Source organism: Muntiacus reevesi, chromosome 3 (assembly GCF_963930625.1).
Source record: "Muntiacus reevesi chromosome 3, mMunRee1.1, whole genome shotgun sequence".
In the NCBI taxonomy this organism is placed as follows: domain Eukaryota; kingdom Metazoa; phylum Chordata; class Mammalia; order Artiodactyla; family Cervidae; genus Muntiacus; species Muntiacus reevesi.
The window spans coordinates 5,191,874-5,218,798 of record NC_089251.1 but is presented as its reverse complement, the minus strand read 5'-3'; the positions used below and the strand labels follow the sequence as shown (position 1 = coordinate 5,218,798).

The following is a 26,925-nucleotide window of genomic DNA, read 5'->3' as shown; positions in this document are numbered from 1 at the left end:
TTTACCACTCAGTCATCAGGAAAGCCTCTTTTGTTGAGGATGTTGAGTCCTAAATAACCAAGTCCGGTCGTCTGGATGTTGTCAAGACTTTTAGCCACATTGAAAGAGAGGAATCTCTGGTCTCTCATGTAAACCGGGGTTCAGGGTGATCCTTCTCAGGCAGCCCCCTCTGCACATTTAACATTGAGCACCACCCCTGCCCTTGGCGGGGTCCCCCAGGGGAGGGCGGGAGGGCAGGGGAGCATGTCCCAGCTTGCAGATTAGGAGACGGGCATGGGCAACCAGCCCAACCTCTCAGCGAGACAAGTGGCAGCCAGGAATAGCGCAGGGCGTCTAACTGCGTCCCGCCTGCTGTAAACAGCCAGCCGCGCCACCCTTCACCTGTCTCATTTTAAAAAGGACCATAAAATATGAACCAGGGCAGCGGCCCTGAAACCTGAGTTGGGCTCAAGCCGATGGAGAATTTTGGCGTTTCCCAGTCTGCAGGGACACGTGGGGAAGGCCCGGTGGCTCGGAGCTGGGCCGGCTTCTGCCAGGACGGGTGTCAACTGTGTGGCTCTGCCTCTCTGGTCACAGGCACAGAGGCTGAGCTCATCGCGAAGATGTACTTTTTTTTTTTTTGCATTGGATAATTTCTGTCTTCCAGTGCCAGAGGGGCTGCTGATGAATGCATATTAAGGGTCATACTTGGGGACCTCGTGTGCCAGTTAATGAAGGAACGGTTAAGGGCAGTGCGGTAGAATTGGGGTGTGGTGGAAAACAGGGGGGCAGGGGGGTAGCCAAAAAAGCCTCGTCAAAAGACTGCTGTTTGACTGCAACGGCTGAGCCCCTGTGCTGCAACTATTGAAGCCCGCTTTGCAACCAGGGAGGCCGCCACTGGGAGAAGCTCACGCACCGCAACTAGAAAGCAGCCCCCACCCTCTGCAGCTAGAGAGGGCCCGCGCACAGCAACGAAGACCCAGTGCAATCAAAAATAAATACGTAAATAAATAAATTATTTTAAAAATAAAATTAAAAAAAAAAAAAGACAGCTGCTTGAAAGCAGCCTAGCTCCGCGCCCTCCCAGCTGAGGGACCTTCAGCAAGGCCCTCAGCCCTTTTGGAGGGTCAGTCTCCTCGTCTACAGAAGAAGAAGAACACCGTGGAGGAATAGGGACAGGAAGGGGCTTCCCAGGTCGTTCAGCAGTAAAGAATCTGCCTGCCACTTCAGGAGACACGGATTCCACCCCTGGGTGGGGAAGGCCCCTTGGAGAAGGCATGGCAAGGCACTGCCGTACTCTGGCCTGGAGAATCCCGTGCACAGGGGAGTCTGGCGGTCTCACGGAGTCGAACACGACTTACCGAGCGAACAACAACAGGGATGGGAAGGGGCGGTAGACCAAGCGTTTGCTCTTTAGAGGCCCATCTTGGCGGGATTTCCTTCTGTTGATGATTCAGATGGCTCCTCGGTGGAGAGTGTGTGTGCACTGTGGTCCATACCTACGACATTTGCCTTAACTGAGGGCCCAGATCCCAACCAGGAGAGAAACAGTCTCCTAGGGGCCATTCAGGCAGGATAGATAAGGACCAAGAGACCACTCAAGCCCGAGGGGAGAGCGAGTACGTGGACCATTAGAAATGTCCAGGGGCTTGAGAGTTATCACCAGCCTCTGGCGTTCTGTAGTTGACAAAAAGCTGCCTCCCTCTTGGACCCAAATGGGGTTTCCAGACTCTAGGCCTCAGCTGAGCCACAAAGGAAACTGGTGGCTCAGACGGTAAAGCATCTGCCTGCAATACGGGAGACCTGGGTTCGATCCCTGGGTCAGGAAGATCCCCTGGAGAAGGAAATGGCAACCCACTCCAGTACTCTTGCCTGGAAAATCCCATGGATGGAGAAGCCTGACAGGCTACAGTCCATGGGGTCACAAAGAGTCGGACATAACTGAGCAACTTCTCTTTCTTTCTTTTTTCTAGGCCTCAGGGCCCAAACTAGAGGGGCTCTGTCCAGAGCAGAGCTTGGGCTATACCCAGAAGTGACTTTAGAGGTGGAAGGCAGGCTGGGTGTGGGGGCTGGGTGCACCTGCTCCTCCTTGGTATCTTGGGGCAAGGTGGGCCTGGCCCGGTCCAGACAGTCGACTCCCCACTCCTCGGCTCCTGAGGGATGGGATGCTGCAACAGCCGGCGGGAGCCTGCTGTCTGTGTCCACCCCAGTCTGGGGCTTCTAAATTTAACCTGCTATCAGCCTGAGAGGCCGGAGGCTTCCACCGAATGACAAAATGCCACTTGGAATCCAGTATGCTCATAAGCGCTCCCCCTGCACAATCCCCTCCCAAATGTCACCCCCAAACGCAGGCAGCCATCTGGGCATCCTCGCATGTCAGCGTGAAGATGCGAATGTCCGAGCAGCTGCAGACCCTGATGGGGTCCAGCCCGGCTTCCTCCTGCTGTGAGCCAGGGCCGCACCCCATTGTCTGTTCACACGCGTGCACACATACACTCACACGTGTGCAAGCACACACACACGCACGTTGCGGTCTCATGGGCAGAGCGCAGGAGCTGACTCTAAGGCCGAAAGCCAAGCCACGACAGCGAACTGCACCACCCATAAGCCATCTGGGTGGAGGGCGGCCAGGCCCATTATGCAATTTCCTGCTCTGGTGTTTCAGACCCCGGAGACAGGATGCAGAGTGCCGTTGGGATGCTGCAATGTGGGAAGCCCAGGAGGACATCAAACCAATGACCGCCGCCATGAGTGGGGCCCCGGGACCTCTGCAGCCCGCTGAGCGGGCGGCCCCTCCCAGGCAGGGCCCCAGCGGGCTCACCATGGGCCCGAGAATGACTTCCTGTCGGGGGAGGAAGGCATTTCCTGCCTGGGGAACCCAGGATGACTGAGCCACAAGCAGGGGGGCCTTCTTATTGTTTTCTCTGTTTCTGTTTTGCTTTTAATTTTTGGCCGCCCAGCGTGGCCAGCAGGACCTTAGTTCCCTGACCAGAGATCGAACCCGCGGCCCCTGACATGAAAGGGCGGAGACCCAAGCACTGGACCGCCAGGGAAGTCTCTTGGCGGGGACTTGTTATTAATAGGCGCCATTATTGGGCACCAAATGTGTGCCCCACAGTGATGCACTGAGGTTGAGAGCACACAGCGGAACATTTGGGGTAGGGTTCAAATTCTGGCTCTGCTTCTTCCCAGATGCATGTCTTGGTCAGCTTATCCACTTGCATTCTCCCTCAGTTTCCCCATCTGTGAAATGGGGACCAAGATAACACCTGGGGTGTAGAGAGGGTTCAGTAACACCCAGAGCCCAAGTGGAATGGGGTGTTCTCACCACGTCAGCCAGGGGGTGGCTACTCAGGGCACCCCATCTTCCATGCATGGTAAGTGGGGTTAGAGGGGCTCGATCTTCTTGTTGTTAGTCTTGCCCATGGACCTTGAGTCCATGGCCCACCTGTAGAGCCCACACCCACTCCAGGACCTCTGGGCCGTCCCAGCTCCCATCCTTCCATAAGAAAGTTCCGATACACGACAGTATTTAGGATCAGGTTCTGGCCCCACACAGCCCCTTTCAGCAGCTGCAAGTGTGGGCAGGGCGCAGGGCCCTGTCCTTGGTTGACCTTGACTTAGCAGCTGTGTCTCCACGTGAAGATGGGTTTGCAAATCTGCGGGTAAGGATCCAGTCCACACACTAACCCTCCTGTCACACAGTTTCTCCTGTTCGCCAGAAAACCAAGCTGTCCCCGAGTCCTAGCTCCATACCCAGCCTCCAGCCCCAACCCAGGGGCGCCGTGGGTGGGGAACCAAGGTCCCCGGGCTGTGGACGGCAAAGTGACCTGCCTCCTCCTAGGTTCTCGTTCCAGGCCCTTAGCACCAGAACCCCCAGGCTCCAGCCATATAACCACCCCCAAATACATTCACCCCCTAGGTTGGAAATACAGAGACATCACCACCACCCTTGCCAATGAAGCCACCACTTCAGAAACATCCAGATCCTAGCCAGGCCTACTTTAAAATTACATTTTATTTCTCTTTGTATTTGTTGCTGTTGTTTTAAAAAGGTTCACGGTACATTTTTTTTTTTCAAGAGTCTTGTGCCTCCTGGTAAGTGCACTGGTTTGCTTTCACAGTACTCTCCACGACCGCGGACGGTCCTTATTGCTGAAGGAGTGTGTCCACGCCGCGGAGTGGGGACACCAGAGGGATGGGGGGAGCCCAGGTGAGAAGCCTGGGTCTGTACTCCTGACCCGAGAGGCTGAGGGACCAGACCCAGGCTAAGTCGAGCATCCTTAGCCGGACCTTCAGCCTCCCCAGGGTCATCCCAGCCCTGTCTTTAGAAAGGCCGGGAGGGGTAGAGAGAAAGGGGCGAGGGGTAGAGGATGGGGGGTGAGCCAGGCAGCAAGCTGACTGGGGGCCCAGGCATGCGGTAGGCATGGAGGTAGGGTGGAGGCAGCCGGAGCAGTGATGGCCTCCAAGAGGGCCCTGCTCCCTCTCAGGGGGAGTGGGCTTAGGAGACGCTGCCCCCGAACAGCTCAGGACCACCCCTCCCCCCGTCAGAACACCACAGCGATGGCCCAGCCCAGAAGCAGCACTCCGGTTCCTGACCCCTCACCCAGAGCCCTCTCTCCTTTTTAGTGCAAGAAAGACCTGAGTGCAGAGAAGGGCCTCGCCGCCTGGAGGCCAGGTCTCGTCCATGGCAGCTGGATTTCGCCACCCCGGCCCCTCCACAACTTGTCCCCAGAGCAAGGGGCCTGGGACCTACCATATCCCCCTCGCTGGAGACTGTGGCCTCTCTGGGTGGCAGGCATCCCTCCAAACACACCCAAGGGAAGCTGACCATTTCCCCCCAATCCCCCCAACCCCGGGGCCTGACGGGTCCCCGAGCACCAGGTGGGCCGCCGGCCACACCAAGTTCTCCCCCATCCAGTGGTTCCAGGAGGGCTGCCCACCTCCCATTAGGAATGGGCTCGGGAGATGGCTGGACAGTAAAGCACCCCTTGAATAAATGCAGTATCCCACGGATACAGGAGCAGAATGAGGACTCAGTGACCCACGCCCTCCCAGTCACCGGGGCTCCTCCAAGTGGCTCATCTGTAGCAGAAATGCCTTATTTCCCTCATCTGACAGTTTTCTGTGCTTGACTATGATTGGTTAGAATGAGGGACCCAGGTGATGTCGCTGTGAGTCTAGCAAGCTTGGAGGAAGGGGGCTTCAGGTGGGTGTCCCCTCAGCTCCTGCAAGCAGCAGACGTTGCTGAAAAAAAACAAAGCTTGGCGTCACTCAGGACCAGATCCTGGGGCTCCAGAGGGCCCAGGCCTACTACCATCCCCCAGTTAGGGGGGCCCTCGTTCCCTTCTGTGAGGACAGGCAGCGGGGGTCTGCCTTCTGGAGCCTGTCTGCAGCATCGCCCCCCCAGAGTATCTGGGAGGGGCGTCCCCTGAGAAGATGCTGCAAGGAGGTGCAGGCCCTCTTACTTCTGAACTACAGCTGGGAAGGGTGGCTGGCCCCCTCCAGGCGTCGGGGACCAGTGTGGATGGAAAGAGAAAAGCTGAGATGTGCCAACAGACCCATCCAAGGACCAAGATGCTGGAAATTCCCCGGGTTCTTACCTGCAACTCACAGGACCCGCCCTTTCTCCTCCCAGCCCCACCCAAGGCAAGTTTTGGCTGCAATGGAGAGAGGTGGGACGCGGGACCGTGGGCCCGAGCTCAGAGCCCCCTCTGCAGGCAGGGGGTCGGGGATGGGGTTCTACCTGGGGCTGAGAGAAGGGACTTCAGGGGCAGAATCTGTCTGTGGTTTCGGCTCAGCTAAAACGAAAGAATGAGCAGCTGGTTTTAGATCTACCTTGGTACCCCCACCACCTGGGCAATACCCAGGAGGAGGAGCTCGGGGACGTCTCTCTCTTTCCCCATCCCCTCCTCCCTTGCCTCTGGCAGAAGATACAAAGTCCAATAGAAAAGAGATCCTGCTTTCTTTGTTCCGGGTTTTTTTTTTTTTTCCTTTAAAATCAGCTTAAGGCAAAAGTTTGGCAAAGCAAGTCTACATAAGGCCGCAAGACGGAGGACAAGGGGGGGGGTCTTTCCCCTGGAGGGGCCCGCCGCACCCACCAGGCTCATCACCAGCTCCTCCTCAGACCCTGAACCTCGTGAAGAGGCGTTTTTTTTTAAAAAAAAAAAAAAAAGAACAGAAAAAGCAGTTGTTTCAGGGCGTCTGTTGCAAATGAATGATCTTGCGAGGAGAGGAAAGGAGACCCAGGATGACACTGAGGGTGCGCGTAGGGGGTCGGTCCCACCTGGGTCTCCCCCCTCCCCGAGGAAAGCAGGTTCCAGAAGGGTGGGGGCGGGGCGGGGTGGGGTGGGGCCATCCCAGGGGCATTCGCACAGTGAGATCCGCCCCGCCAGAGAAGGTAGAAAGGTTGTATTTCGCTGAATGACAGCAGAGTCCGTGTGGGGGGTCGCTTGAGCGGTGTCCTCATCCGGCTGTCGCCCCGCGGGCGCCCCCGGCCGCTACCGATGCTTGGGCGGGATCACCACCAGCGGCTGCCCGAACTTGGGCCGCCACATGAGGACCTGAGCGTCGTTGGCGTTGGGCTTGACCAGGGCGCTGGGTGGGATGGGCTCGTTCTTGCTCAGGATTTTGGGCTGGTCCTGGGCGATGGGCTCCCGGAGCCGGGCGCGCTGGCCCAGGGGCCGGTTGGGGTTCACCTCAATGTTCAGCTGCATGCGCCAGTGCAGGGTCTGCAGGATGATCATGTCGTTGGTCGAGGTGTTGGTGGCCACCAGCCACGTGATGAAGCTCTGGTCCCGGTAGATGTTGGTCAGTTTGGCCGCGTTGCTCTCGCTGACGGGCACGGCCCACGTGACGCTGGGGTAGAAGTTATCGTTCATGCTGATGATGAACTTGGAGTTTCTCTTGGTGGGGCCCACGATGGTGCAGGTCTCTGTCGTGTTACCATACCATGGGTAGTTCACCCCGTCCGAGTCGCTGATGGCCTCGATCTTGCCTTCCTGGAGGTCCGGGAGCTCCCAGCTGGACCTGTGGATGCGAAGGCAGTTTACATCGCCAGCCAGCCAGTCCGCCAGCAGGCTGGTCTGCATCCCTTTGTCCTGGGGGCTCACCTCGGGGGAAGGGGGGAGGGCCGATAGGAAACAGACAACCCAGCATCAGGTGAGGGAATCGGGGCTCCCCTAGACCTGGCACCCCGCCGCAAAAGCCACATCCTGTTCTCTTGCATCATCTCAGATTGGTCTCCCCTTGGAAACCACTCTAGATGGGGCTGGACTTTGGGAAGCCCTGGCTGCCCCTGGCCTTGAGGGGATGTGTCCCGGGGGGGGCCTGGGGCCAGCGCACAGTAATGGGGAGCCCTGACATGTGCTGTGCCTCCCACCCCGGGTCCCGGTGGCTGGTGGAACAGCCACATGCAGCCCTGGGATTTCAGTGAGGGCAGAGGCGGCTGACCGCGAGAGGCTGGGGGTCGGGGGACTCTCCCGGACACACAGCACTCCCTGGCAGCGCAGGGCGCAGGGAGTGTCTTTCTCTTGCGTTAAGGGCTGACAGGAAGCTTCAGGGCCCAGTGGCCGTGAGGTCGGCACATCAAGAGTGATTCCAGTCCCTCCATTGACCAGCACGTGACCTAGGTCAAATGCCTGCGCTCTCTGAGCTTCGGCGTTAGCACCCGGGCCAGAGGCACAGGAACCAGTGCCCGGAGCCCTCGCTCAGACTGTCCCCTCCCCTCCACGTCTCCTCCACCGCGTGTGGGTCTGGGCTCGCTGGCCCCCCGCCCAGCGCGGCCAGCATCACGGGTAGTACCCCTTTCTTTCTGCTCATGCCCGCCTAGAAAAGGAAGCACAGTACAGCCTGAATTGCTCCCGCCCAGGAGGCCTCTGTCTCTGGAGCAGCAGAACCAAGAAAACCTAACCAGCCCATCGCAAAACACCATCCTCAGTCCCTGCCTCCAGGCCAGCTATACAAGCAAAGCCTCCTGGCCCTGCTGCAGCTGCCAGGGAACCTGCTCTTGCAGCTATAGGCCCGGCTGAGTACCAGCGGCACTTGGTCAGCCCGTCTTGCTTTCAGGGGCTCAGTCTTCCTGGGGCGGAAGAAGGCAGCTAGGCTGCCTGTGGAGTTTGGACTCAGGAAACCTAAAGTCCTTGCTCAAAGTCTCAGGCACCCTCTCACTGGTGTGACACCCTGAGCAAAGTCCCTGCACCCCCTGGGCCCCAGACTCATCTCCTTGTCCCACCTGGGGTCACGGAAGGATTCAGGCAGGAACATGCCAGCCCAGGGCAGGGCGCAGGACAAAGGCCAGTGACTGGTGTCTGCTAGGTCTGCTGTCGCCATGGCTATTGCTATAATAATAGCTCTCAGACAGAAGAGGAGACGGGCCTGTCCCAAGTCACTCTGAGGACATGTGGCTGGACAGTAGCATCCGGGGAACCCAGCCCTTAGAGACTCATCAACAGTCACCTCCACCCCACTAGGCTGATAGAGTAAGGGAAGCTGAGGGTGGGGGTCTTTTTCCCCAGGTGATTCAGCTGAGCAGTGAGACCTGGGCACCTGCCACACCAAAACTCAGGACGCTTTGCCCCCAGAATTCTGCACACCTGTGTACACCAGCAGTTCTCTCCAGAATATATATTACAAAATGCACTTTTATTCACCGCAGCACTGTTCACAATAGCCAAAACGTGGAAACAAAGCCAAGTGTCCATCACTGGATGATGTAAAGTGGCCGGTCCATTACAATGGAATATTATTCACCCTTAAAAAGGAAATTCCGACACGTGCTACAACATGGAGGAACCTTGAAGACATTAGGTGAAGTGAAATAAGTCAGACACAAAAGGACAAACGCTGTATGATTCCACATATATGAGGTCCCTCGAGGACTCAAATGCATAGAGACAGAAAGCAGGATGTGGTTGCCGGGGGCTGGGGGAAAGGCACGGGCAGTCAGGGTCCCATGGGTGCAATCTCGGTTGGGGAAGATGAAAAATTTTCTAGAAATAGACACACAACAGTGTGGATGTTTTTAATAGCACTGAACTTAAAAACAGTTAAGATGATAAATTTTATGTATATCTTTCTTGTTGTTGTTTAGTCACTCAGTCATGTCTGATTCTTTGTGGCCCCACGAACTGCAGCCCGCCAGACTCCTCCGTCCATGGGAATTTCCAGGCAAGAATACTGGAGTGGGTTCCAATTTCCTCTTCCAGGGGATCTTCCCACAGGGATCAAAGCTGCATCTCCTGCTTTGGCAGGCAGATTCTTTACCACTGACCCACCAGGGAAGCCCATGTATAACTTAATCATAATTAAAAATGCATTCCTGAGATGCATCATTTAATGTTAGCAGTTAGTAAATGTGGTCACTACTGGAGGGATAATCAGGAATGTGATTTTGCTAATTTTTCTGTTTATATCATTAAAAAGGTCACAAATTAGCGTAACACCTGTCTCATAGGCCGTCTCCAGCCCGGGGCCCTGAGCTCATCAGACTCCAAGGGAAGAGTTGTGAACCTGGAGATTCAGCTGTCCCAAGGGGATGGCCGTCATGGACCAGAGAAGGGGGTCAGGGTCCTGTCCTGAATTTCCCAGAAGCCCGTGTCCCACCTGTATCCAGCCTCCTGGAAGGCACCCACTCTACCTTCTCACTATGTTTCACTCTTAAAAATTGTTGTTGTTTTTTTTTTAAAGGCAAAAAGCCATCTCGCCAAAGGCCCCCTTTCGCTTCCTAAGAGCTGGCTTGTTTGGGGGAGTGAGGCTTGGTACCCACATGGCCCCCCTCTCTCTGTCTCAGCCCCTGACCCCAAAGCTTCAGGTTCCCTTTCCCCTACCAGCCCCCCCAAATGCCCAGGCGCTGGCTCAGTCACAGACGGGTGACTGTCCCCGTGAGCGAGCAGACAGCCGTGTCTCACGTGGCGTATTACTCAGAACCAGGGCCAAGGGCGTCTGTTTTCACATCATCGCAGGCCAGCAGAGCTAGCTCTGGTCCCCTCGGTCCAGTCTCCAAGTCGAGGTGGCACGAGAGGGCGTGGGTGAGGGCACAGTAGCTGAGTGATGTGGGCCAGCCCGGGGCCAGTATCTTCCTGGCTACCAGCTTTGGTCAAGTCACAGATGTCAGCTCCAAGCCGGTCCACTGTGGTAATCACACCCACCTTCCTCAAGGTTTCTGTGATGATTAAGCCTGTCGACACATACCACCTGGTATGCGATAAACAGCAAAACATGCAAACTCCCGGAGAACATCTGAGGGAGGCGTGCTCTCACACTAATGGATTTGCCAGCCCCGATATGACCTGAGGCCTCCTGACCTCATTTATGTTTCCAGATTATCTGGGCTCTGAAAGGAATAATTCCATACAGTTCCTGCCTCGAAGACTTCCTGTTTGTTCTGCAGGGACCTCGGGCTTCAAGGCAGACACTCAGTCTTCCGCTCCCTGCACACCCTGAGCCTTCTGGTTTGCAAGGTGAGGACAGCACAGCTTCAGATGTCACCGAAAGGTCTGGGCAAGGCTCTCGGGTCCACACAGATGCCCAGCCACCACCAGATCTAGGTGGAGGAGGGGGATTTGTGAACACGAGCAACCGCCCATCTCTGCCCCAGTGCCTCCTGTCCAGACCCCAGGGCAGGTCCTATCAGGCCTCCCACAGGGGAGCAGGGGACATGGTCTCCCCCGTATCCTCCTGCCTTTGCTCACCAGCCTACACTGGTCTTCAGGGTGACAGTGGCCACAGGAAGTGTGGGACCAGCGCGAAGTGAAAAAGTTGTTCAAAAGTTAAGAACTGCCACGTGGTGACAGTGGCCTGGCAGCAGGCCGGGGGCCCTTCAGGGCACAGGACCTCACTATGGCCACGCCCAGGAAACTGGCCCGCTTCCCGTCTCTCTCCCACCCTCATCCTGGAGGTGTGGGAAAGCAGAGGACAGCAGGCAAGTCCAGGCTTCAAGCCGGACCGCAGATGCTTTCTGGGGCCCGCGGGCAGCACATCTGAGCCAGACTCCTGAGTTCCCCTCAACCCCCGTTCCTTCTGCAGTGCCATCCAAAAGCCACTTAACACGTCTGCAGGGCCCTGCCATGGGCGCTAGCCACGCCGCTGTGGGGACCTGATCGTCAGCAATGTCAGGGGCCCTGCACCCTCTGGACGCCCGAATCCATCCCTGACTCCCCCTTCTCACCTCCAGACTGCCCCCGCACCCCCTCGCCTCATCCCTGGCCACGACCCTTCACCTCTCCCAGGTCTCCTCCTGCCACCTGCCAAGCTCTCCTCCCTGAAGCACAAGCGATCTTTAAGAACACAAATTGGATGGCACGCTTCCTTCCTCCAACCCCGTTAAATCTGCCGTGACCCCCCTCCCCACGGCCCTGAAAGTCAGATGTAGGCGAAGTCGGGCCCCAGGCGCGTGCCTGCACACGTGTACACACACACACACACACACACACACACACACACACACACACACACACACACACACACACACACACCCCCAGGCGCGTGCCTGCACACGTGTACACACACACACACACACACACACACACACACACACACACACACACACACACACACACACACACACACACGGATGCTCCGAGCAGCATGACGGATGGGAAGTGAGTCTGAAGGGGTTACAAACGGCCTTCCCTGCAGGCCAGAGAAGGGGTTGAGGCTGTGCCAAAGGGTGCCCACAGAGGCTGGAGGGTCACCCTACGGCCCCAGGCCCCGCCACCAGCCCCAAGCTGGCTCTGCTCAAAGGCCTGTGGGTAGAGAGGGAAGGAAACCAGAGGTGCCCAGAGGCCAGAGGTGTGACCCCCCTGTGACCGCTGTTTCCTCCCACCTCACCCCTCCCTGTTTGCCCGGGCCACAGTCCCAGGGCCCGCCACGCGGCGGAAAGGGCCCAACAGCACCTGTTTTAGTTTTCAGTTATAAAAGCTGTGTTTTTGTTTTGCTTTACAAAAGCAAGCCATAGAGAAGTACCTAAAGTGAGAAACGAGAGTCCTGCCTTCCGGGCCGCCCCCTCCCTCGCCAAGGGTACTCACCACATCCCACTCTGGTAAACATCCTTCTGAAGCTTTCTCCCAGCACACACCCAGTACACAGTCGAGTTTTTAGTGATGATCGCATGATACAGAATCTTGATTCGAGCCCCTCCTCGCCCTATGTAGCAGCCTCACCATCCTCTGCCCTGGAGACAGGACACTGGGGGTGTTCGTGGCTCTTTGCCATGATGGTCGAGGCCAGAGTTTCTGCCCTCACACACGTCCTTTCTGCCCCGCTCCTTCCATTCATGTATTCATTGATTCATCTGTTCAGTAGACTTTTTATGTGCTTACTACCCGCCAGGCACCAGGCCAGGGGTTCAGTTTCTGTTAAGACAGACGCCAGAACTACTGGGTTAGCCAAAAAGTTCGTTCAGGCATTTCCACAACACAAAAAACCCAAATGAACTTTTTGGCCAACCCAACACAGTGCCAGAGTTGAAGGTCCCATGTACTTGGAATTCTGAAAGCTCATCTTCCAGAAGCTGCCCACATTGTACCCCTCACACCAGGCATTACTGACCCTTTCCATTTTAAACCCAGATCCTATCAGCGGGGGGAGAAAAAGCATCTCCCCGTTTCATTTGCCACTCCCCGATCATGGCGGCAGCCGGTGCCTCCCTGCACAGCCCGAGAGACGCCAGCTTCTGTTTTCCGCCCTCAGAAAGTGAGGGTGGGCATGATCGCCAGGCGGGGGTAGGTCCAGGGGCAGTACTTTTGGGGCCGGGCAGTACTCCCGCCCCCAACTTCCTCCCACCCCAAAGCCTGGAAACAAGGACTTCCCTCTCTGGCCTCCACCACGGCCCACAGATGGGGGAGGCTGCCTTCCGGGCACAGAGAGGAAGTACCGTCCCCAATTGTTCTGCCCGGCCCCCGGGGCAGGCCTGGGCTGCAGGAAGAGGCCACGTGGTCACCAGGCCATGACTCCTGACCCCACCCCACACCTGCTGAAGCAGAGCAAGCCTCCTCGGGCAAGTGTCCTCGGGTCGCAGCAGCCCCGGCCTCAGCATCAGTGAGGACCTCGTGGAGTCCTTGGGAGACCAGAGAGAGAGAACGGGGAGCCAGGCAGAGGCCCCTTCACCCCAGCCCAGCCCTCTCCCACTGGCCTCGTCATCCTGTGACAGCTCATGTCATCCCAGGTCCAACTGCAAAATCCCTGAGAGGTCTCGTTGCCAGAGATTCCCATGCTCTAGGCAGGTATGGGAAATCCAACCCAAAAGAAGAGCACCGCAATTTGTACTGATTCCTTGCCGGGCACTGTGTAATTGATGATGAATGATTGCTAGTTATGGTAGGGATAGCAACTATGCAACCAGTGTTTTGTATACGCAGGCACTGTGCTGAGTCCTCGTCAGGCACCAGCTCATTTAGTCCCTCAACAACCCCATTCCACAGTTGGGAACAGTGAGGCCCATAAAGGTTGGGAACCTGGCCCAAGCTTGCCACACCTGTGGATGGTGGAGCTGGGGAGGCCACGCCCTGCTGGACAAGGGCATGGGCAGGTGGCATTGTCAATCCAGAGAGACCCCCATCTCTTGAGCTGTTCTCCTCCCCTCACCCCAAGCCTGCCCTTTGGCAAAACCGGGAGCCAGAGCCAGCCTCGACTTTGGCCATGGGCCAGATACCCAGGGGGCTCCAGCAGGAGGGCAAATTAGGGATAACGTGAAGCGTCCCACACACAGGGGAGAAACTGGGACTTGTCACTTGGAAGATTGTGCCAGCTGACAGGTGGCAGCTGAGGATTGCGGAGGACGGGGCTGTGGAGGCAGGCGTCTCCGACAGTTTTTTTTTGGGGGGGTAGCTTTTAAAGCAATGTGGGCTGAACCCCGAACGATACAGAATCCTCTCAAGCTGGCACAAGAAACTCACCATTTTCTAGCTCTCGTCTTTAAGCCGGGGCATTACTGGGGTTTGGCATGTGGCATTGTTCCACTGCAAACATTTCCAACCCACAATGTCATTCAAAAGGGTTCTCCTCCTGGATTAGAGATTAATTTCAAGCAGGGATAATGTTTAGGGGTATTACGGGTTTTGGTTAAGTATTTGGAATTAATATTTTTAATACAAGAACAGAAACCCTAACCAAACCTTTGCCACCTGGCCGACCCCTCCCCAAGGCCTTTAAAGCCCAGAGGGGCTTCATTTTAAGGCTTCAAATTGCCTGGGTCTAGCCCAGCAGTTCTCAATCGGGGTGACTTTTCACCCCTCCTGGGGACATCGGACAGTGTCTGGGGACATTTTTGGCTGTTAGGACGGGGGGAGGGTGGCATATTGAGTGGGCAGAGGCCAGGGACGCTGCTCAATATCCTGCAAAGCACGGCACAGCCCCCGGCCCAGCAAAGTTAAGGGGCAGCTCCAGGCAGCCTGAGGCCGCGGGTCACCCACCTCTCACCACCCCTGATTTTCCTTCCCATCACGGGGCTTAGAAAAGTGAAGAAGCCTCATAATCACAGGAGGTTTGGGATAGGGAAGATGGGAAGAGTCTTTTCATCCCATCAAAATGCTCCCATCTGGGACCTCCCTGGCAGTCCAGTGGTTAAGACTCTGAGCTTCCATTACAAGGGATGTGGGTTCAATCCCTGGTCAGGGAACGAAGATCCCACATGCTGCATAGCAAAAAAAAAAGAAAAGGAAAAAAAGTGCTTCCATTGGCACTCAAGCAGGCACAGCTGTCCAGGCTTTTTCTGGAGACCAGGGCCTCCCCACTGGCCAGAGGAACCATGCTACTTGGTAATTCGGTTTCTTAATACAGTTTTGTTGATTAATAATCAAGCAGTTTCCAACTGTGCATTTCAGCCTCAGGGCAGTCACCTACAGCTGTTCTCTCCTCGAATCCTCCCAGCAAGCCACGGACACTCTAACTCCCCATCCACAGATGGCAAAACCTAACCTCCAAGAGGCAACTTGCCGAGGCCCCAGAGCCAGCACTGGGGTCATCCTGACCCCAGAGACTGAACTCATTAATGGCCAGTCCCTCCTGCCCCTTCAGGGAGCCTCTAACTCTGCTCTTTCTCTGGGGCTGGCCCCATCTCCACCGGGACCTCAGTGGACCCTGGAGAAGGAGGTCCGTGGGACACAGGGGTCCCTACGTTGAGGCATGTTCCAAGAAGGGGAGAGAACAAAAGGAAACACATACAGAGCAAAGAAAACAGCCTTCAACCATCTGAAAACTCAAATCATGCGCGACTTACAGTGTTAACTGTTAAATTCTTAAGTCAGGGAACGGGCTCTGTGTGAAAGAGGAAGACCTGGGCCAGGGAGAAAATTCAGCACGAGGAGTCATTTACATCTGTCTGAATTCAGCCACGATTCTTTTTACAGGTCCCATCACCCACTCCCCATCTGACAGAAGGATCATCACAGTAACAACAGCGTTAAAGACAAGTCACCTGCAGTATTTACTGTGGTCTTGGCGCAGGGCCGACAGCTTGACCAATGTCATGTCCCGTAATTCAATAAGCCCATGCTGCAAGGCCTATGACTGGCCCCGATTTGCAGACGAGGAAACCGAGGGTCAGGGTGGCTAAGGTCACACCCTGGAAAGGGACAGAGCCTGGACTGGCGCCCAGGTCGGCTTGACTGCAGTCTAGGTGTGCACTCGGTTCCTCTAACCAGGAACCAAGGACTGGCACAGACAAAGGTCAGCTCGGGTCTCCCGATGCAGGCCTGCCTCCGGCCGCAGTGTCCAAACAGACTTGGAGCCACCGCAGGTAGCCCAAGGCCTTGAAGACTCAGGGGTGGGGAAACCGAGGCTCTGGGCCAGGCCCGCCCCCTCCGCCCCCACACAGCACGTCCATCTCCGCAAAACTCAGTCCCTTCAACTCTCCCCAACTTTCCTCTTCCTGGCGCTCACTGGAGGAGGACGGAACTTTCCAAGTTCAGAAGGACCCTCTGACTTCCCTATTCTTTCTCGGGAAGAAAACAAGCTTAGCCTAAGAGCCTAGAAAAACCTTTGTGTCTTGCCATTTGTCCCAAATGCCTTGCAAAGCCTGAGAATACTTTGGGCTTAAGGCTTCTAAGGGAAGGTCCACACCAAGTAACTAAGAGGCATGTTTCCCTTCTTGGGATGGAAAGCCAGCTCCCACCCCCACAGCCCCGCCTGGTTTAATAACCACTCGGAGAGTCAGACCTGCAGCATAGATGTCAGGCAGACGGGGGAGCCGATATGTCCAGATATGGCCCACGTGCCTCTCGGGGTGGCCATGGTTACACCTAGTTTTCAGTTTTTCCATGATCCTCCTGTTGCCCTTGTAACATCAGAGTCACAGCTGGAGAAGCCACAAGATTTAGTGTCCCCTCCCCACCCTCTCTAATTTCAGGTGGCCCCGGGGGTTCTTAAATCAGTTTCAAGTCTGCTACAGGACGGGGGAGGTGTGTTGCAGGGGTGGATCCCAAGAGGCTGTGGGTGAGCATCCATGGCCACTCCCAGGGGTCTAGCTGGGGGGCTGTCTGGTGCCCTCAGAAGCCTCCTCGTGCTCAGAAATGGCTCTTGTCCTCACCCTGTCTTAGGCAGCCCTTCAAGTTAAGCCACTTCCCTCTCTGTCTACCGCTGCTCTTTGCACACTCAGGGTGACCATCTCCAAGATCAGGGCATCTGCCAGGATCCCAGGGGGCCACACTGAGCACTACATTATCCTGGGGACATTCTACAGCCGGGGCTGGAGAGAAGAGGCCCGTGGGCTCCTCTCAGCTCTTAGGGGCCCCCTGGAGCCCTCTGTACACTGACGATGGAGGTTCACAGAAAGTGGCCTTCTGCCCCGGAGAGAAACACTGCACTGCAATGCAAACCGCGTTTCTAAAACCCTCTGCAACGAAACTCCGTCCTGAACAGAGAAGAGCACCCCCCCCCCCCCAGGTCTTGATGTGCCTCCGAAAATGCCGGGGGACAAGATCAGGCCCAACACAGAGCCCTGCACGCTAAGGCTGGAGGCTGTGGAGGCCCATTTCTCCTTCCCTGAGTGCCCACCATGACCACGTGGGCTGGCAGAGGCCTGAGCTGGGCCAAGCCCCAGCCCCTCCAGTGACCCGGGACAGCACGCCTGCTTTGCCAAAGAGGCTCCCAGTGGAGTGTCCCTCTGCTTCCTGGGCATCTTGTGGGGAGGGAGACGGGAACCCTGGGGGAAGAGGCCAGGGACAGTGGAAGGGAAGGTCCCAGAGCCGTGACCCCGATCGGAATCAACAGGCAAGCCCTCTAGGTCGCCTGGATGAGGAGGACTCAGAGAGCACTTCCACGTCTGCCTCATGCTTCCCTCTGGCCCTGGAGAGACCCCTCTCTAGTCCCCCACCTCCCCCTTCCCCCCTCAAGCGGCTCCCTCCCCGAAGCTTGCTCTTAAGCAGTACTCACATGCCCTGCTCCCCATACTGGTTGTAGAACTCCATGTGGCTGCACGCCTGAATCCAGCCGACTGTCCAGGTCTCCTTCTTGGGGATGGGCGGCATGACCACCTGGGCCGAGGCACGGAAGTGGGGTGTCCGGTAGCGGAGCACCACGCTGGAGGACTCATCGATGCTGGTGGGGATGGGGTCGATGGAGGCCTTCACATCGATCACTGTGATGCCTTCCCGGAAGACTCTGGCTTTGCCTCCGATGCTCTGAATGCAGCCCATGGCACACAGGACCGCTCTGATCTCCAGGGAAGACCAGCAGTCCCAGGGGAAGCTGAGCATTGACAGGATGGAGGCCGCCGGACCCAGTGCAGACAGTACAGATCTTCAATCTCAAATCCCAAGACCGATATCCATAGGATAGAAGATTCACTGAGTCCGGGGGGTTCGCATGTCACTACTGCGGGGCCACTTTATAAATAAGGATTTTGCTGCATTTCAAGGACCCTGGGTTCTCTCTTCTGCGAGCAGTGAACAAAAATCACCGATATTCTTTGGGTTAAAAAACGGAAAGTTTGGAGGTTAATGGATAAGCATGTTGTTCAGACATCCAGCCCTTCCCGTGCCTCACACGCGGGGAACGCAGCTGCGAGACGCTCCCTGAAGTCTTCGGGCGAAGAAGGCAAATGCCGGCAGACACATAAATAAGGAAGGCTGCGTCCCCTGCGCGGTGCCGCCACCCTGGCGGCCAGAGACCGACTTCCTGCCCTTCTGCCTTCCGCACGCGCTCGGGCACACGCACCCGGCCGCTCGCCCGGCCCGGTCGAATCAATGGGAAAGCAGTTTCTGTTCAGTCGGCCGAGGTCTGGGGGCCCTCTGGAGCTTCCAGGAGGGCGAGCGCCCGGCGCGGGCCGCCCGCGGGGTCCCCGTCGGCGCCCACTCGCGGGCGCGGGCCGACGCCCCCACGCGGGCGCGCCGCGTCCCCTCGCCTCGGTCGCTGTCGCCGCCCGCCGCCGCCGCCGCCGTGCGGGGGGCCCCCGGGGCTGCGCTCGGGCCGCCGCCTGCTTCGCCGCGGCCGCCGAGGACCTGGGGGGGAGGAGGTGGAAGGGACAGGGCGTCAAGGCCCGCCTCAAAGTTGAGTCGAACTTTGCTGCGGGGGACGCGCGGGGCGGCGACGCGTGTGTGCGGGGTCCGCGGGCTGCGGAGCTGACCGCGCACCTCTGGGCGGCCTCCCCGGAGGCGGCGGCCACCCCCCCACACCCGCCCGCCCCGTCAGTGGCGGCCGCAGGACCGCGCGCACCAGCGAATAATCGCCGCCCGTGACATCTCCGCTGACACCTCGCGGCCCGGAGGCGGGGTCGGGGAGGGGGAGGCCAGCACCTGGCACTGCAGTGGGCCTCGTGGACTTTTGGGTCCTGGCACTGCCCCCACCTCCTCGCCGCCGGCGCCCCTTCCCGGTCAGACTCCCTCCCGGCCCTCCCCCCCACGAGGGGCGCAGGGCCACCCTGCAGGCCGGTCAGGTCGGACGCACGCCCCTTCCCGAGCCAGGGTTCCCCGGGCTCCCGAAGGGCGCAGTGCCCCTGCGCCGCCGCTTTTATGCCCCTCTAGCCAGCCCCGAGTGGCCCCCAGATCCCCGCGCGTCCGGCGCGCTCGCCGCCGCCGGGGAACTTTGGCGCGCACGCCCCCACCCGGGCGGCGCCGCAGACTCACCTGCCCCTCGGGCCGCTCCGCGTGCCCGGGCTGCCGCCCTCCGGAAGCCCCCGACCCCACCACGGGTACGTCCTGGGGGCGCCCCCACCCCCTTTCTCGGGGAAGTGTCCTTTAGCTCTGCAGGGGTTTGGGGGCCGGCGTGGACGCTCCCCCGGCCCCCAAGTCCTCCTAGCTCGGGGCTGCCCGGCGGGTGGGGGTCGGGGGTCGGGGGTCGGGGGTGGCCGGGGGCGGAGGGGTGAGGCTCGGGGCTCTCTTGCCCCCACCCCGCTCGCCTGCTTTATTTTATGATCATCGTGAGCGTGCTGTCGCCGCTCAGCCCCGCCGCCGCGCCGCAGCCGCCTGGCGCGCCCCGCGCTGCCTCGCTCTGCTGCAGCATCGGAAAGGCAACCAGGTCAAACTTTGCAGAAACTCAGCCCCTGCGCCGGCCTGGCCCCGCGTCCGCCCGCAGCCGCCGGCCGGGAGCGCAGCGCACGCAGGGACCGCCGCCCGCTCGCCGGCCCCGCAGGGGGTGCAGGTCCGCAGGCGGCGGCGGCGGCGGGCGGGCGAGCGGGCGCCGCCTCCTCCTCGCCGCCCGCCCCGCTCTCCACCCTCGCTCCCCGCACACAGCCCGCCTCCCCCCTGGTGATCCTCTCCCCCCCACCCCTCGCCCCCCTCTCGCTCCCTCGCTGTATCTGCAGCTGCTGGGGGAGCCGAGCCTCTCCTTGCAGAAACGACATTTCCTTTTTGGCTAGCTCCGGGAATTCTGGGTAGTGTAGTTCGACTTCTGTCTCCGGCCCAGGTGGGCTGCTCCTCTTGCTTTCCCCGATCAGGGCAGGCGGAGGGGTGGGAGGTGGCCGTCGCCCCGGCCTGGACGGTTAGAGACGGTGCCGGACTGGGGGAGGGCTCCAGGGCTGGGAGGTTGGGGGCGGGAGGAGAAGGGATGAAGGTCCCTGTGTTGCTCTCTGTGCTGGGCCTCTGGGCTCCCCGACAGGTGGTCAGGGCCTGTTCGGCCCCAACTGTGATCAACACTAGACAAGCCTAGTCGTTTCATTTACCATCAGCCAGAGCCCCCTTGGGAGGCTTATCGTGTGTATTTCACAGAGCCGGGGGAATCCAAAGCTGGGAGATTTCCAAGACCTGCCTGCCAGTCCCACCCAGGTGGGTGTCCCGGCTGAGACCAGGACGTCTACGTGCAGAAGAGGTCCTAGAGGGGTTTGACCCTGGACAGGGAGGATCGCTGTTAACCTCTCTTAAACATCTTCGAACCAGGACCCACCCCCCACTAACCCCCACCTTGGAACTGCCGCCAGGGAAAGGGGGAAAGGCCAGGTGGTTTGTGACATCAGAAAACCTGGTGGCCATGCCCTTCTCCCATGACTCTGCCCACCACCAGGCACAGGGCAGGTGGGTCCAGCCAGAGCATCTTGACAGCCAGTGAGGGCAGGATTTGGAGGAGTGGAGAGTTCCCACCACTCTGAGGTCTCCTTTTTGAGGGGTGATCAGCCAGCCAAATGATCCATCTCATACCAGCAACCAGCTCGGGCCACAGGCAGGAAGTGGCCAGTCGAGGTGGTGCCCACCTGCACCCCTGCCCTTGCCCTGATGACTGCCACGGGCCCTGAGCCTAATGAGGGGTCCTCCCTTTCCAGGCAGGTCAGCTAGTAAGTGGTTTATTCCTGGTCCTGCTGACTGAGACCACGGTGTGGTGGCCCTCGGGATCTGCCTACTGCCAGGAGGGAGGAACCCCACAGGGCTCTGAGGGACCCCGTGTAAACTTCCACTTCCGGGAGGAAGCTTTTCCTGGCCGCAACCCACAGCGTCTTCTCCCTGCCGTGAACCCGTGGCCTCCACCAAACATCCTGCCCTTCTCGGATGCACCTCAGCCTTCACCCATTTCAGCTGGTGGGTGAATTATTACGCTGTTCATTTTATATAGAGATAAGATATATTAACTTTGGGGGTGTCCATTTCATCTGCCCACACCATCAGCTCCAGTGCCTAGAATACTGGAGTGAATAGCCAGTCCCTTTCTCCAGGGGGTCTTCCCAACCCAGGGAAAGAACCTGGGTCTCCTGCTTTGCAGGCAGATTCTTTACCGCTGAGCCACAGGGGAAGCCTGCACTTCTTGCTCATCTGACGTGAAAGAACAGAAATCAGAACCCTAAAGTGCCTCCTGGAGATGATTTCCAAGAGTCAAGTGTCCTTGATGGCTCTTAGAAGTGACATTACACCCTGCAGTTCTGGGCTTGGTTGACCTGGGTTCATGATGATGATAATGATGATAACGTGTGAACCACATGTCCATATGCATGCATGCTAAGTCACGTCAGTCGTGTCCAACTCTTTGCGACCCTCTGGACTGTAGCCTGCCAGGCTCCTCTGTCCATGGAATTCTTTTGGCAAGAATACTGGAGTGGGTTGCCGTTTGCTTCTCCAGGGGCTTGTCCCAATCCACGGATTGAACCCACATCTCTTATGTCTCCTGCATCAGCAGGTGGGTTCTTTACCACCACACCACTGAGCAGATATTGTCTCTTCTGACCTCCTCGGCCCCAGGAGGTGGGCTGGACAGAGAGACCCATAGGTCAGGTTTTCCAGAGTCTACATGCCCACCTAGATCTGGCCAAGTTCAAAGCCCACTTATCTCCTCCTCTAGGCATGCCCCCCTTGCCTGGGGGCCAGCCCCCTCTGAGCCCGGGTGGAAGTGACACTAGAAAACCCTGTGTCTGGTAAGTCCCACCAGAAGAGTACTCGGGTGCCCGTGGGGTGAGCGAAAAATAGAAAACACCAGACCCTCAGCCCCAAAGATGCCTCCTCTTCCACGTCACCTCCTAGGCAGTATTTTGTCTCCGGCTAGTTCAAGGGCCAGTTCTGCAGAGGGAGAGTGCAGGCAGTGTCTGGGGGCCTTTTTCCCAGGCTTTGAGCTAAGGACAGGCACCCCTAGGCCCACCTTGAGCTATGGCAGGTCTGAAAGGGCCAGCCCACACCTGCTTCCCCTGCCCCGGCTCCCCACGGGCCCTCCGAGGCCTGGCGGCTTCCCTAGCTCTCGTGCCCTCCAGCGCTCCTGCCTCTGTGCAGCCCTGCTTCCTGCTCAGCGTTTTCTGGAGTCTGTGGGTGTTGCGCACAGACCCACGGCTGTCTCAGCATATGTGAGGGCCCATGAGGCCTCCACACGAGACTGAAAAGCTGGCGTCTGCAGAAAAGAGGAAGGGGTCATCTGCTCGTGATGCGCCCAGCACCACGGGGACGCTCACATGCCCCCCTCAGACCTGTCTCCCAGACTCCGCTGCGTTGATGTCACCGGTGAAGGGGAAAGAGCAGAGGTCAGGAGGCACAACCCCATCCCCCCTCGGGGGTGGTGAACTCCCCAAGGTGGCAACTTGGGAGCTCCAAGTGCCGATGGTGGGGAGGCATGGTTCCTCAGTTCTCAGCACGTTGGCCCAGAGAGGTGAAAACCCCAAATCACACGGCAAACCAGAGGGAGAAACAACCTGACCGCACCCAGCTGGGTTTATATATATAAATACACACACACACACACACACACACACACACACACACACACACACACACACACACATTGACGACGCCAGGTCACAGTTGCGGCACTCAGGATCCTTAGTTGCGGCATGTGGAATCCAGTTCCCTGACCAGGGATCAAACCCGGGCTCCCTGCATGGGGACCTCGGAGTCCTAGCCTCTGAACCACCAGGGAACTCCCTGAGCTGGGTTTTAACCCACGCGCCAATGAGTCCAGAGCCCTCCCAGGTCCGCAGAAAGAACTGGATGCAGGTTCTCCTCACTGAACATCACTGTAGCCAGGGTCTCTGCATGCATCAGCTTCATGGCTCTCCATGACAACCCCATGAGCCGGTCCCATCACCAGCCCATTCCACATATGAGGATACTGAGGCCTGATAAAGAAGGAGGAGGGGATGGAACCCGCCCACCCAGCTCTGAGACCTATAGGCTGGCGGATTTGATGTAGCAGCCATTCTCACCAGCATTCCCTGCAGTTGTTGTTGTCCAGCTGCCAAGTCATCCGACTCTTTGTGACCCCATGGACTGCAGCACACCAGCCTCCCCTGTCCTCCACTATCTCCCAGAGCTTGCTCAAACTCATGTCCATTGAGTCAGTGATGCCATCCAACCTTCTCATCCTCTGGTGTCCCCTTCTCTTGCCTTCGATCTTTCCCAGCATCAGGGTCTTTTCCAATGAGTCGGCTCTTCACATCAGGTAGCCAAACTATTGGAGCTTCAGCTTCAGCATCAATCTTTCCAATGAATATTCAGGGTTGACCTTCTTTAGGATTGACTGGTTGGATCTCCTTGCTGTCCAAGGGACTCTCAAGAGTCTTCTCCAGCACCACAGTTTGAAAGCATCAGTTCTTCAGCACTCAGCCTTCTTGATGGTCCAACTCTCACATCTGTACATGACTACTGGAAAAACCATAGCTTTGACTACTTTGTTGGCAAAGTGATGTCTCTACTTTTGAATACGCTGTCTAGGTTTGTCATAGATTTCCTTCCAAGGAGCAAGTGTCTTTTAATTTCATGGCAGCAGTCACCATCTGCAGGGCCACAGCTGGTCCTCCAAGAGCTCTCAGTCTCAAGAGTGCAGACATCATGAGGCCAGAAAGGCATTTCACAGGTGGGAAAGTCCTTGTTTTGCAGATGGAAATGTTAAGTGCTGGAATTCCGTTGCCCTGGGAGACAGGGTTCTATCCTTAACTGTTCAGGATCAGACAGGAAGCCAATGATGAGACTTGAAATGTCCATCTGGGAGACGGGCGGGCAGGGTTGGTGGGCCGGGCAGGTGGCTGGAGGGGGACATGTCAAGAGGTGAGGAGGCTACAGGGCCCACCTGGCGTGACTGAGACATCTTACCTCTGCAGGGAGTGGGCTGGGACTGGCCAAGTCGGCACAGCCGGGGTCTCAGAGCAGGCTCTGAGCTCGCCTCCCCTACAGAGGGAGACATGGGCCCCACAAGGTCACGCAGAGAGGGCTCTGGGACTAGAAGCCGGGCCTCCTGGCCCCCAGGTCTGTGATAACCTCACTCTCTCTGCAGGGGCAAAGCCGTGTCATGGGGCCCTGCATAAAATCAGGTGCCTGGGGTGGCCGCAAATCTTTCCAGCCAAAGACTCAGGCACACATTTCTTCTAGGTCTGATCAGCTGGCCTCTCCACCATCTCAGGCCCGTGCATTCCCTCCCCCGTGTTGACCGGACACCTGGGCTGGGGGCTCAGAAGACACTGGGGAACACAGGCAGGGCCTGGACGGACAACAGACCTGCCCCCCTCAGCACTCACATCCCCGTGGGCCCCGGAGATGCCAAGAATGATGGATAGAGGTATTAACATGAATAATAAATGGTACAAATTCATGCTCGAAACAGTCATGAGTAAGTATTGACTGCTATAAATTAGGACGTGTATGAGTAAGTTGCTTTGATGTGCGTGTCCAGTAGTGAGCTTGGGGAGGGGAGGGTGAAGGATGCATGTTCCAGGGGTGTGAGGGGTGTGATGTTGTATGAGGCAGTTAGAGTATGTGGGTGACTGTGTGTGTAAATGAGTGTGTGTGACAGTGTGAGTTTGTATGTGTGAGGGTATATGTGACAGTTGTGTATACGTTGTGTGTCCAAGTGGGTGCGTGTATGAGGTGTGTAGTCATGTGAGTGACCACAAGTGGTGTGGGTGTAGATGAGATTGTGTGTATATTGTGTATGGAGGTGTGTGCCTTGTATGACAATATATGTGAGAGTGTGAGTGCAGAGGGCAGTTTGCTGGTTGTGCGAGTGTATGTCTGTGTGAGTGTGCATGATGGTGTGCGTTCATGCGTGTCTATGGGGGTGGATGTGAGCCCGTGTGTCTGTGGGTGAGAGTGTGTGTCTGTGCAGATGTGTGTGTGACGGTGAGTGTAGGGGGGGAGAACGTTTGGGGTGTGAGTGGGTGGGCCGTAGGGGCGTGTGTGAGTGTGCAGGTCTGTGCATGTGTGCGTGCTGGATGTTATTTGGGGCTGGAGAGGATCGTTGATGAGCCAGTGGGATGGACAGCAGGAAGGGTGGGGGAGGGCTTGCTTCTCCCAGCCTGGCGCGCAAGGGCCAGTCCGCATCCCCGGCTTCGCCATCCGAGCCGCAGTTCGGAGCAACAAACGCCTTCGCAGGTGTCTCGAACGCACCCCGTCCCCGTAGGAGGGAGCAGCGGCGCCCGGGTCAAGCACAGGTGCCCCGCCTCCCACCCGGTCACCTGGCACCGCCCCCCGGCGCCCCCGCCCCGCCCGGGCATCCTCGCGCGGCGGGGTGGGCATCAGCGTCCCGCGCTCCGCAGGTGGGGAGGACGTGGGCGCCGCGCGTCGGAGGCTTGTTCGGCCCGGCCCCCGCGCGCGCCCGGCCGCCGAGAGCGACGGGGACGGAGGCGTGGTCAGCAGGCTGGGTGCGGCCTCGGATCGGGTGCGGCACTGGGAGTTCTCCAAGGTGCTAAAATAAACCCAGCGAAGGATCAGGTTTCCCGACCGAAATAGCCCAGGAGCGGCCTTGGAAATGCGAACTGAGAAAGCGATCCGGGGTGGGAGCTGGCGGGGTCGGGGGAGGCGGTGATGAAAGATGCTTTTCGCAAGGCTGCCCCTCCCTACTCTCCCCTCCAGCTCTGCCTCTCCCTAAGGTGGAGCTTCTCACCCCTCCCCTCCTCTTTTTGGGGTCATCACCCCCAAATAGCCCGCCTCCTCTTGGCCATCCATCTCTGGGGGCAAGATCTGTAGATCAGAGCCCAGCCAGCCAGTCATTCCATATCCGTTTATTGAGCTCCTACCAGGTGCCAGATGGACTTCCCAAGTGGCTCAGTGGTAAAGAATCCGCCTGCCAATTCAGGAGACGTGGGTTCAATCCCTGGGTCCGGAAGATCGTTGGAGAGGGAAACGGCAACCCACTCCAGTACTCTTGCCTGGAGAATCCCAGGGTAGAGGAGCCTGGTGGGCTACAGTCCACGGGGTCGTAAAGAGTCAGCACCAGCCAGATTCCAGGCTCCCTGGACAACCTGCGCCCCCAAAGGAGCAAACACAACAGGCCCTGCCGCACCAGCTCACACGCTGCTAGGAGGACACAGGTGCTAAGCCCAGGCAGAGTAAGTAAGCCAAGGAGAAAATCAAAGGGCAGGAGAGGGTACGGGGTATCCGGGTGACGTTTGAACCCCGAGGTACCCCGCTGGCTCACTCCATGATTCAGAGAGAATCCCTTCACCTCTGAGCTCTGGTGTTGTCATTTGTGCCTTGGGGACTAAAATCCTGTCTCTGAAATTTCGGTAACAATTGAGACAAACGTTTAGTTCTGAGTCTGCCAAGGAGCAATGTTAAGTACAAGTTAATGATAAATATGCTCACTAGTAGTAGTGGATCTATCTTAAACATTTAAAGACAATGAATAGCAAGTGTCTATGATGTACAAACAGCTCTAGACCCCAGGATGTTGCCAGAAAACCTCTCCTGCCTTCAAGTGACAGGCAGTGTAGGCAGGTGGTTGGGCAAGGACTTTAGGCTGAGTCCCGAGTCACTTGATTGCACACCACAGACTGCTCTCTCAGTAATGGACAGTGCCAGAAGGAAGAAGCCATATGGACAACGGGCCAGGTGAGGCAATGGTTCGGAGAGGCCAGGTGGTCGGCAGGCATGCGGCCATCTTTGTACTTCCCACTGGCCTTGCGTGGGGAGGGGGCCTGACACATGGCAGACCCCGAAAGGTGTTCCAGGGGCTTCCCTGGTGGTTCAGTGGTTAAGACACCGTGCTTCCAGTGCAGGGGGCACAGGTTCAATCCCTGGTCAGGGAACTAAGATCCCTCCTGCCACAAAGTCAGAAAAAATAATCAAGTGTTCCAAGAGTGAGAGAGTGAATGAATGAGTGACAGATGAGACCAAG

At 57.8% G+C, this 26,925-nt stretch overlaps 2 protein-coding genes across 3 annotated transcripts; one reads left to right on the top strand and one right to left on the bottom strand.

Annotated features, from left to right (window-relative positions):
- Positions 1-3,979: 3,979 nt before the first annotated feature.
- On the bottom strand, positions 3,980-19,627 carry FAM78A (family with sequence similarity 78 member A). Of its 2 annotated transcripts, XM_065928228.1 has the most exons (3): positions 19,041-19,627; positions 17,350-18,416; positions 3,980-7,008 (listed from the first exon to the last, which is right to left on the bottom strand). In XM_065928228.1, the coding sequence occupies exons 2-3, from the start codon at positions 17,670-17,672 to the stop codon at positions 6,480-6,482; spliced, it is 852 nt and encodes a 283-aa protein (XP_065784300.1). In that variant the 5' UTR covers positions 17,673-18,416; positions 19,041-19,627; the 3' UTR covers positions 3,980-6,479. The 2 variants fall into 2 exon arrangements, with proteins under 2 accessions (XP_065784300.1, XP_065784301.1); XM_065928229.1 differs by lacking the exons at positions 17,350-18,416; positions 19,041-19,627 and adding an exon at positions 12,006-12,257.
- Positions 18,162-24,396, top strand: LOC136163904 (uncharacterized). The gene is made up of 5 exons (XM_065928732.1): positions 18,162-18,605; positions 18,683-19,105; positions 20,669-20,921; positions 21,676-21,748; positions 24,183-24,396. The coding sequence occupies exons 1-5, from the start codon at positions 18,162-18,164 to the stop codon at positions 24,238-24,240; spliced, it is 1,251 nt and encodes a 416-aa protein (XP_065784804.1). The 3' UTR covers positions 24,241-24,396.
- The last annotated feature ends 2,529 nt before the right edge of the window (positions 24,397-26,925 follow it).